Consider the following 11,864-nt stretch of genomic DNA (forward strand, 5'->3'; position numbering starts at 1 on the left):
GAGAACCTTCTCCAACTTTCGGGAGATGGGTTTGTGACTCGTCCAAGCTACATGGATACTCATTTGTCTCACGGTCTGCGATGTGCTATTGGTCAGATTCGCACATCCTCACACCAACTGGAGATTGAGACGGGTAGATTCAGAGGGATACCGCCGGAGTCTAGGATATGTCAACTATGCGGTAGAGAGCCAGAGACAGAGCTACACTACATATGCCACTGCACTGTGTACTATGAGATACAAGGGCGCTTCCATTGCTTGTTCAGGGGGGGTTTTGGACCCCTAGATAGAGTCATGAGGTATCAGGATCAGAGATGCCTTGGCCTATATCTACTTGAGCTACACCGACATAGAGATAGTCTGTTGAGGAGACATGGAGTACGGCAGTCGCAGAGACAGATCACAGATTTCTTTGGATCGAGGGAGCCAAAAGACCAACCACCAGCACAGGGTTGTACCCGAATCCATACGAGAGGCACCCTCATTGACAGGGCGACTGAGCTCGGGAGATCGAGACGACCACGACCGAGACACAGGAGCACACTACATCGACGGAGACTCCAGTAGAGGATCAGAGGCATTCTAGCACGACACCTAGATTGTCATTGAGGGCCTATTCTACATCTTCAGATTTCACATTTCACACTTCATTTTCAGTTTTCATTTTTACTTTCAGTACTTTTTGTACTTGTACTTCATTCAGACATTGTACTAGATTCACCACTTTGTATCTGATGGTCTCATAGGTCATTTTGGCCTTTTGAAGACGTTAATATATCATTTCATTTCATTTCATTTCTCTCACAGATGTCTTGTCTCTTTCTACCTCAGTGATCTCTCTTCTCCACAGGTTCCTTGTTCATGTATGTGGCATTGCAGGTGTTCTAGATCGGAGTTGAGGTGTCCACAGGATTGTGAGCGAGTTCTTGTCTTCATTGCATCTTCTGCTGTATGCTTTGGCATTCATATGTTGTACAACCACATGGCAAGACTTTGATAGAGGCACCGTGATGGCATATTGTAAACGCAAATCAGCCATTAAAATGTAAGTAATCGTGTTTAATTCTTTACTCACGTGCTTGGTGCTTTCATGGCAAGAGGTTTTGAAGTTTGCTTATTGAAAGCCACCCTTTTGTAGAGAGCCCGAAAACTCTCTACGATCGTGGTATTTGGGAGCGACTTCGTGGCTACCTTCTTATTTTCATGTGCTGCTTGCCTTACTCGTTGATTAGCCTTGGCAAGATTGAAAAGTCATAGGCAAAAGCCCATTCGTGCCAGTTCTGCAATCATGTCTATCACTCTTTTATTGAATGAAAGCATTGGTTGGCTGACAAGGTCAACGAGGTTTGGCAGGTCAAGAGATTTGCTACTTGGTGGAGAGATGTATTGTTTTGAGGTTGGCATACTCCACTTCGTTATAAGGGAAAGGTGTTTCTTTGGTAGGCTATGGTGGGAGCATTGTAACAAGAAACTTTTTGTGCTTTTCTTTTTTCGTTGTTTAGAGGCATTTCGTTTCGTTTCGAAAATTCCAAGACGAAACATAATACAAACACATGTTTCTAGAGGTTAAGAAAACATAATATTTAGGAGTTTTCTAGTAGATGGATACACCTATTTCGTTTCGTTTCGGGGGGACGAGAAGGATTTTCATGTGACTTTGGATGGGAGGGCTAGAGATCACAATTGAAGAAGTGTCAGACACTTACTCCGACTCTACTTCAGAGATTTTCTTTTCTACTCATTCAAGTGAGGGGACCTCACTATAGTTGAAAAGCATATATTGACCTTTTCAACAAGCAGGAGTATGTGATTATAGATCAATGACCATAGTGTTGAATTTGAAAAGGAGGCTAGACCCAACAACCAGGAAAATGCGGAGTCTGTGTTGTCGTTTTTTCTTTTGCGCTACTCTCAGAGAAGACAATAGACATCATGTTGCTGGTGAATATTTTTCTCCTTGTGACTGGGTTTTTGGAAAGTGCTCTCATGCATGTCATCCTCAGCATTTCCAGTTGCTTTTTGATATGCTTCGTTATTAGGGGATCCTGGGGAATGCCTTTTTTTTTAAAATGGTGCAAAGTGGTGTTCAACAACATGCATTCAGTTCGAGAAGTATTTTTCTTTGCAACGTTTCTTCCCTTAGCACTGTTTGGGTTATGGGCTTTTCATGTTTATGTCCAATATAGAACTTCTAGCCTTCATACATAGTTGTTTGATGGGTCGTGACATTCATTGCTGGATCGTCTAGCAGGACTGTTTGACATCTTGGTTATGGTCTTTTCATGTTTATGTCCAATGTTGGACTTCTAGCCTTCATATGTAGTTGTTTGATGGGTCGTTTGACCATGTACATTTCTTTTAGGGGGGAGAGAGAGAGAGAGAGAGAGAGAGAGAGAGAGAGGCTCATCCGACATTGCTTGAACAGGTATGTAAATAGGTTTGGACCAGGCATGGTTATCTACTGGTTTGGGTTTGTTGATGAGCTTAACGTTCATCCAGATGTGCTTCTATTGGATAGCTTTCCATCAAAGCAAGAGATATATTGCCTACCTAGCCTCACCGTTCACTGTAGACAATGATTATGGAGGTTCTCAACTGTTGTATGTGTATTCAAGAACTGGTCTGCGCATTGCGTCGCATTTTTTTGGGTACACATCTGGTGTCAGTGGACCGCTCCACCATATTCTCCCTCCCCCCCCCCCCCCCCCCCCCCCCCAAAAAAAAACCCACCCACCCAACACACACACACCCACCCCTTACTCATTATTCAAACTGTTTGGTAGTGCTCATTCTCAACTCCTGCGCATGCCATAGCCACTTGCAACGTTGAGCTCTTTTGCGCAATTGCTCAATCTCCCTATAGTGCACTATTCCCATGACGCAAACTATTAAACCGTTTGCTCTACTGTGAACCTCATCATTTCACTTCATGTTAATCTTCCTCGCTTCTTGGCCATAGTCTACTAAGTTGCGTGCACATCAAAGCTCTCATAATATCAACACTTTCAAAACAGTGTTTACCCACACACGAACGTTCTCGTCAACAGTTCATGGTATTGATGGCACCACACCTTCAACCTTATGCTCTGACATTACTCTTCCTTCGACCTGGTACAGATTGTATACAAACAGAAAAGCTCATTTTGCTTTCAACTTTGAAGCGCTTAGTGTCAATACAGATGCCTGGCTTAATAGTTGGTTTTTGTTTTTGGTTTCTATGTCTTGATGGTTCACTTCCAGTCATGTTTGGGTTTTCTTTTAGACCCCCCCAAAAAAAGCCCATAATTTTTAGATTATTGAAGTACATATACAGTTGCTAAAAACATCGTTGACCATTGGTTCTTAAGTGCCTACTTGACTCAAGGTGCATTAGTTTGCTCTTTATACTCAATAGATACATAACAAACTACAAATTTGCAACTTAAATAGGCACTTGACTATGCTGGTTACCATTCTGTTGCCAAAAAATTGTTGGATTGCCATGTAGGCAATGGAAAAGTCCCTTGGGTGGGATGGACTCATTGCCGAATTCTTCAAAGAATTTTGGGAGGATCTCAAAATCTTGAAACCAAAGCTAGCTAATAGAGCTCTTCTCAATGGCGGCCTTCAAAGAGGATTGATGAAACCTATAGCCAAGTTGGTTTGTTGCTCGTTGCTAAAGCAATGTCGGCCTATCTCCATGATGGTAGTTGTGTACAAGATCATTGGTAAGGTGGTTGTGTTAAGATTGGCTTCAACGTTGAACAGAATCATCACCTCCTACCAACACGTATTCATCAAAGGATTGGCGATTTATAACAACATCCTTGTTGCCATGATTGGCATAGAGTACCCTTCTTTCACTAAGGAAGAATGTATCCTCTTCCATCTTGACCTAGATAAGGCCTACGACAAAATCTTGTGGTCTTACATTGAGGTTGTTATGCAGGCTTTGGGCTTTGGACCCAAAATGTGTGCGACATTTTCCACGCTTGGGGAAGGAAGTTACTCTAAGCTTCTCTTCAACAATAGGAGAGGGAGTGTTTGAAGTCGAGCGTTTGATCAAGCAAGGTTGTCCCCTTGTTCCGTTGCTTTTTGCAATCGACTCACCTTGTGGTAATTGCACTCGAGGAAATTCAAGGTCTTTCACTTCTTGGAGGAAAACAATTGCTTGCTTGTCTACAAACGACTCTTTGCTCTTTCTTAAAGCCAACTTAGAAATACTAAGAAGAGCCTTCGAGATTGTTCAACTGTTTGCTTGTGCTTCCAACTCAATGTGCAATATTGAGAAATCAAGATTGACTTCTCTCAGAAAGTGACTTGTTTGACCCCATGGAATGGTCAGGGGAAGTTATAGGTAAGGGCATTGTCTTTAGATATGTGGGTGCTCCACTTGGGATGGGCACTATAGATAAGCAAAAATTCGATTGGTTCTTGACCCCAAAAAAAAAAGAAAAATGAGAAGGTGAAAATTTGTGCTCCTCCCCTCCCATAGCAGAGTCACAGTGATTACTGCGTTCATGATCTTGTACATTTCATTTGTATAGCCGTTGCTAAAGCCGAGCAAATTCATTTAGAAAGAATTTTTGAAGCCTATCACACGGTTCTTATGGATTTGTTGTTAGTTTGTATCCAATAGACACGAATACATTGATAAGAGTGACATGGATGAAAATTTTCCAGTTCGTCTTATACTTGTATTCCATGTTTTAAAAAAAAATGCTAATGATTTCTTTGTTTACATGGTGGTAGCATGATGATTTCGACTTCTTTTATCTCTTGATTCATTGGTTGCTCATTTTATTGATGCAAAAACCATTTGTTACTACTACAATAGTTCTTTACTTTTTTCGATGTAGCTAAACATCAAACTTCATTTTCATATGTGCAGATATCTACGAAAAAAATATATTTGTATCCTTTTATACTAGCCTTTGCCAATTCTCTTTTCGAATCTTGTGGTTCAAGTTGTGGATAATGTTTATCAATTCACACACACACACACACACACACACACACACACACACACACACACACACACACACACAAGTACTTGTACCACAACTTGTTAATGCTCAAAAAGAGTTTTCCCCATAAGTTTTAAAAGGCATGAAACTTCTCCACCTTATGTGGGATACCGTCCCTTAGTTGGTGCGTCCCTTAGTTGGTGGTTGCCCTTGGGACTTAATCCTCATAGAGATCCCTTCCGAAGCGGAGCGTGAGTCTTTCTAAACCTTGGGAAGTATGCCACACATTATTCCCCCCCACTCTGTGCTTTGTTTACACTAACACTACTCCCCACTCCTCTGCATCGCTACGCTATGCTTTCGTTCACTCCAGACACACCTAGCCTAACAAAACCAACCCCCCCCCCCCCCCCCCCCCCCCCCCCCCTCCCCGACCCACTATTGGATTTACCATGGCGGCTGCGGCTTGATAGTATTCTCCTTGTGATGATGACAAATCAAAGATGATTCGCCTTGATTGTGGCTCCTCAGAATGTGTACAAAATTGGGTATTTAAAACGAGGTGAGGGTTGCTCTATGCCCCTCACTTAGACTTGACTCTTGCGTTTTCTGTGTGTGTATGTGAAAGAGAGTTGTTGAGGGCCTAATCTCTTGATTACTGTGTGGCTATGGAGACGGTTGAACACAAGGAGGCATCATAGGTTGGTACTATGATTTTTTATTTTTTTTTCTCTGCAGTATTCTACACTGCCTCAAGGTATTGATTGTTAAGGTATTGATAATCCTTGGCATTGACAGCAAATGGTGACTGGAAATTACGTTTGTTGGGTTTGGATTAATAATGTGTTTTTCTGTACAAAGTACGCCAACATTGTTTTTGGTCGTCTAGCATGATACTTTTTTCTACCTTATTGCATTTGCAAAAAATTGACCTATTGCTGTGTGGCCTTCTCTTGAGGTACCATTGAAATATGTATGTGAGGCTATAATTGATGAAAATTGTTAAGTTCTAATTTTCTTAATTATGCTTTTGCATAAGCTACCCGCAACTTTTCCATTGTGATATTTGTGGTCCAATGCATATTCCATCTTAGGAATCATTTGCACTTTGTGACTTTTATGTATGATCACTCTACTCTAAAGTGTTATGAGGTTCAATAATGTTTTTATTTTGGTTAGAACTACCATACCTACATGATTTTTCAAGCTCGGATTGGCCTGGTTTCTATGACACAAGTGCCCACTATTGGCTTTTGTTTCATGTTTGGCAATTAATGCATATCTTGGTTGAGCAAGAAACTCTAGTTGTGAGGCTTAGTATGGGGAAGCTTTCACATCTATCGTTGAGTGCATTTTAACTCAAACACCTTTTGACTAACTTGGGTGTTAGACAATAGCCTACCACCATGATCTTCACTGATAATCAGAGTTCTTGAATTGCTAGAACCTAGCCTTCCATGCTTGCACAAAGCACATCAAGCTGCATTATCCAAATGTCAATGAGAGACAATGTACAATAAAGACCATCTTGGATTAACCATGTTGATCTTTTCCTGAAGGATTCACCTCTTGAGAATTGTAAATTTTTTCACAAACCTTTGGGCTTTACTTCCCTTTGTGAACTCATCGCATTGGTATGGCACTTCCCTAAATAAGTGTTTGCTCATGTTCACCGCATCATTCCCAGAGGCATTTAGAAAAAAAATTCCCTTGTAAGGAGGTTATTTCCCCTGAGTTGTGTATATGCCAATCAATATAGATCAATATTTTTCTTTGTATTAGAACACTCAACAATACTACTTATTATGGTTTGTGCTCTTGAGCTTCTCCTTCATCTTCTCCATCTTCTCCAACCATACTTTTGACACAAGCATCCAATTGGTCATGACTTTTCAAACACTGTGCATAACATTCTTAAGAGTGGGAGGTGTTATTTATTCTCTAGGATAAAAGTACTTCAAGGGAAAGGAAATAAAGTAAATACGATTGATTCTTTATGGAGATCAATGACTATGCATCCAACTATTATATTGAGGGATGTGTATGCTAATTTTGTAACATGTTCTCTCTCTCAAACCTCTTGATGTGATGCCACTGCTTTTCTTTTCAGGTCTTCAATGCGGGCTCTTCTTTCCTCATTGTCTGAGATTTTGTTGATATATTTTTCTGGAGAGCACTGGGTAGAATCTTCATCAGATTTGTAAGTTCTTTTGGTGGATCTTGTAGCTCGAGGGGATGGTTGTGCAGACACGATCCATGTGTTCTGATCTGGACAGTTGAAAAATTGTCTGCCATGCCGATAGCATGGTAGGAAATTCTTGTGAGTACCTCAGGTGCTCCTAGATATGTTATCTTACCCTCTTTCTTTGTACCCTTTAGTGTGGATAGAACATACTGTACGTGGTTGATGGGTTGCCTGGTTGTCGACTTTAACACTTGTGTAAATGTGGTCGCAACCGCATGTTTGGGTGTCATGTATCTTGGCGGTCTCTTTGTGAGAAAGTGGAAGTGTTGGTAATATAATCTTGCTGGTTCTTCCACTTGCTTCTAAATAAGATCGGCAAAGGTTTCCGTAGCAATTTCCTTGGTGAAGGTACCTGCTGTCTTTCTATCTCTAGCTCTCATGGTCATCCCTTATGTCGGCAATTTGAGGGCTTTGGCCACTATCTCTTTCGTAATTACCACTTCGACCTTGTTCCCTTTCTCGTCGGAGATCTGGGATGTTCCATCTTCTTTGATTGTGGACAGGAGCTCATAGGCTTTTTGAAAATCCACACCACATGGCTCTTGTTTGTAGAATTCTCTAAGTCCATGCCGTCTGTTAGCTTCTTTTGTTTTTGGCTTTGCTGCGACATCGTAGACTTCTTTTGGCAAAAGTTATAGTTGTACCTGATGTTTGAATCTACCAGTGAAAACCATGGTGTTGTTCTCCTCTAGTTGTTCTTTCAACAGGTAGGTTGCTTTGGCCGTCTTTACTGAACTAGGGTCCAGTTGGTATGATGGCAGCTCCTGTAGCTTTTCCTTTTGAGTGACCCTCCTCTTGGCCTTCTCCTCAGCTTGCATGGCTTCTGTTAAATGCATAGGGTGTCCAAGTTAGAAAATTTTACAGATTGCTCTCTGAAATGTCCTTCAGTCTGAGTTACCGACAAATTAAGTCCAATTTGCTTCAAATCAATTTTTGAACATGCATAGATGCATAAAAACATGTAAAGATCAAATTCTTGAAGTCCAAGCAAAAATTTGCAACAAAAGTAAATAATCGTGATTATTTATAGCTGAGTAATTTTGTCAACTTTTTGCAAATTTGAAATTATAGGCTTGAAGTATATATTAAATAGATACTCTGAGTGAAGTGTGGGCTCATTTGAGTGCACATGATGAAAATGGTGCCAGGTTTAGGCTTTAGGTCTCTGAAACAGTAGATGTAAAGGAATTTTTGAGATTTTAAACTGCAAATTTGTTCAAACTTGGTTTGTGGGCTTGGGACATCATGTACTTTGGTCCCATAATGGCAAAGGTTCAAATTTCCCCCATCTTGGCAAAAAAATAAATAATCGTGATTATTAACTTTTTCATCCAAATGAACATTTTTTTTGGTGCAGCTTGGTTCTAGGCATGGTGTAGACCCGGTGTATGTGATATGAGCTGATTTGGATCAAAAAATGCGACTCATAACTCAGAAATTGGTTTGGAAGGACTTCTTTACTTTTTTTGGGCAAATTTTCAAGTTATAATTGATCATTTTGGCTCATACTTGAAATGTGGCATGTAATAGGTGTGTACAAGTGATAGGTGAGGTGATGATACCATTTTCAAGCCAAAATATTGCAAAAGTAAATAATCGCGATTATTTATAGTAGTCAACTTTTTCTTACAAAACTTGAAAATTTTGACCTAAACATATTCTATACAACTAAAACAAGTTCTAAATTGAATTTGGTAAAGTTTTGTGTTGTCGGAATTACTTCGGGCTTTGTCGATTCTGAAATCACCGATTTTTGTGACTACATGGCCTGTGGAGTTGGTTAGTCACTTTTGGGGCTATGGACTTGTTTGCTACATAGTCCTAAAGCAGCTCATCCAATTTTGGCCCATTTGGAGTCAGTTTGACTTCGCATGTCAAATTTGATGCTTTGTAGGTTTCAAACTATTTTCTGTTTTTCGAGGGCTTTCCTTGATTGTTTTGATGAAACCAATCATATACATTGTGTATAGACCTCGTATATAAGCTATCTGTGGAGTCAGAATCCAATTCTAGCATCTGCAAAAAACCTACCTTTTCTACTTGGGACCCCCTCGACCCTTACCGAATGGTCAACTGTTGATCTAGAAGGTTTCTATTATGTTGGGGCATGCTACAATTCAAGTCTCATCTGATTTGGTTGAGCTGATAGGCCACTATGGTCAATTTTTTGGTCGTAGGTCTTCGTGCACTGCTAGGATTCTAGGGTCTTTTCCAGGGGTTTAGACTAGCTACCGACCGTACAAAATGGATCATTGATAAGTATAGAACTTACCCCTCATGTCTCGTGTGAGACGACGCTCAAAACATGCAACTGTGGAGTCCAAAAAATACGCGCGAAGAAGGTCCAAAAGCTCTCTCTCCAAAGGCAACAAGTGGAAATGAGGTGGTTTTAGCCTACCGTGGGTATCTATACTCGGACTTCCCGAACCATTTTTCCCCAAATTCCCTGTTAGTCCTACTAGGCCGTGAAATCTATGTTAGTCAAAAATTTCTTCAATCAGATTCTTGTAGCTCATTCTGCAAGAATTTTGCAAAAGTAGGTATGGCCGCCTAATTTAGGCTTCCCGCTTACGTCTGCCAATTTGTTTGAAATTTTTTGTGTCTGTCCGCCTTGTTCTTTTGATCATCATCCTGTCTTCAGTTTTTCCATATGAGCTCATTTGCTATTTATTATTAATTTTTGATGTGTTTATTGAAAAAATAAAAAAATAACAAAATACACTAAAAAAGTAAATTGAAAATCCATTGAAAATCACATCTTTAATGCTTTTTGTTGGATTTCTCCATTTTTAAGCCTCAATATCAAGAAAAATGATGAAATTTAACAAAAAAGGACTACTTTTTGATATTATATACACTATTTACACTCATTGGGAAGATATTATCAGTTAAATTTTCCTTGATGATTTATAAGAGCATTATTAGGTAATTTTGCAAAAATCACACGTTAACATCAAACGTTTTCCCTCCCTTTTCAAACATTGCCCTTAATTACTTAGTTACCTTCCACCCCTGCTAGATGGCGTACTCCGGGACGATTGTGTGCATGGGTTGGACAATCGTGTCTATGTATAGCCTTGATTGGCTCTACCATGCTTTGAAGATCAATTCAATTAAAACCATTATGTTGTGCAAGAACTTGGTCTTGAGTAATTAACTCAAGGGTTTCTAATGTCGAGGTTTTTGGATGCTTTCTTCCAGAGAAAATCTTGTAGCTTGTGTGCTCTTTGCTTGATTGTCCCCTCAGGATGCTTTGGCAATTTGATTTCCCGAGCTGTTGTTATCAATATCATCTGTTGTCGAACTTTGGCCCGCCATTGATATCTTGGTTTTGTTGTTTGCTCTGCTGATTACTCCCTTTTCACTCCTCCTTGCTTGGTGCAATTGGAACAATGAGTTGTCCACCTTTAGGTGATAGCTTGAGCTGACTGGTATCCCAATCTGGTACTGCCTTGTATGTTCGCATCCAGGGAATTCCAAGAATCATCGTCTCATTCATGTGTTCATCTGGTAAGCATACAAACTAATGAGGGCATTAACATTCGTGTACTATCACATTCAAGTTGACTACCCCCAATGTTGGTGTTGGGTTCTTGTTGCATCCCTTGATAGTCGCTATTCTTGTTGTCAATGACTGACTTTTTTCTTTCTTGTATGTGGAATAACTGACTGCATTTACTCAAGCTCCTGTATCGACCAATGCATTTGTGCTATGATTGTTGAGCTGTACTTTGATGCGAAGGTCCATTCCATCTAACCATTCATCATTGGTTGACACTACATCTTTTTGCAATTCCCACTGTCGGTCATCTATTTCCAGAGTGTTGATGGGAATAGGTGTTTGTTGATTCTTGAGAGCATATTTCCTTTTGAGTATTCGAAGCCGAGCTTCTTCTTGGGCGTCATCAATAACCTACTGTCGTTTGATCTTTCTTTGCTTAGCTGCATGCATTCTTTCTAGCAATTCATTGGTTAGTGGCAAATTGTACTTCTTTAAACAACATCCACTAGTCCAATTAGCCATTGGTTCACCATCTACGGTGGACAACTTAACAGCTCCATTTGGAGATACATCTTCAATGACATATGGTCCGTTTCCCTTTTTCTTAAACTTGGGAATGTGTTTCTTAAGAGAATAGACTAAAACTAAGTCCCCTTTTTAAATACATATTTAGGAAATATGAAAAAAATACACAAAAATGGGACAATTCTTCTCATCCCTATTTCTTGAGAAGAGGCACAAAGAATGTTCTAGGATGCAATTTTTAGTGGTTTCCATAGACTAGTAAAATCACATATGACGTTAAGCTTTTAAGTCTCTTAACTACAAGTTTGTTCACAAATGACTACTATGGAACCTTCATCCTTAACCATGATGCTCTTCAAGTAGGACTTATGTCAAAAAAAAACTTTAGGCCCAAATTCTAGGTTGAGCCTTGTCTCAAATGTACGTGGTAAATAACCATGTGTCTATTCTTGTTGTGCTAACAAAGACAAAAAAAAAACAAGGAGGGTTACATCTATACACAATCTTGGGGATTAGCTTCTACACACTGCAGACATGTTCATTGATGATAGAAATCTGAATTTCAATCCTCTGGCTATATAGAACCAAATTGTTGTGACAAGAAAATATTGTGACTCTCGCTCAAACTTGAGATTAAGGGCATTGT

General features: G+C 39.9%; 1 protein-coding gene across 3 annotated transcripts in view; it reads left to right on the forward strand.

Moving 5' to 3' along the window:
- The window catches only part of LOC147437168 (uncharacterized), a 79,982-nt gene extending 76,808 nt beyond the window's left edge, over window positions 1-3,174 (forward strand). The window contains exons 4-5 of one of the 3 annotated variants that reach the window (XM_086485866.1): window positions 880-1,045; window positions 2,426-2,562. In XM_086485866.1, the coding sequence (XP_086341992.1) occupies window positions 880-997 (118 nt within the window). In that variant the 3' untranslated portion in view covers window positions 998-1,045; window positions 2,426-2,562. Of the gene's footprint in view, window positions 1-850; window positions 1,046-2,425 lie in introns of those variants that run through there. The other 2 variants (XM_086485867.1, XM_086485865.1) reach the window with 2 other exon arrangements.
- The last annotated feature ends 8,690 nt before the right edge of the window (window positions 3,175-11,864 follow it).

This window comes from Adiantum capillus-veneris, chromosome 17 (assembly GCF_014529385.1).
Source record: "Adiantum capillus-veneris isolate H3 chromosome 17, ASM1452938v2, whole genome shotgun sequence".
NCBI classification, from domain to species: Eukaryota; Viridiplantae; Streptophyta; class Polypodiopsida; order Polypodiales; family Pteridaceae; genus Adiantum; species Adiantum capillus-veneris.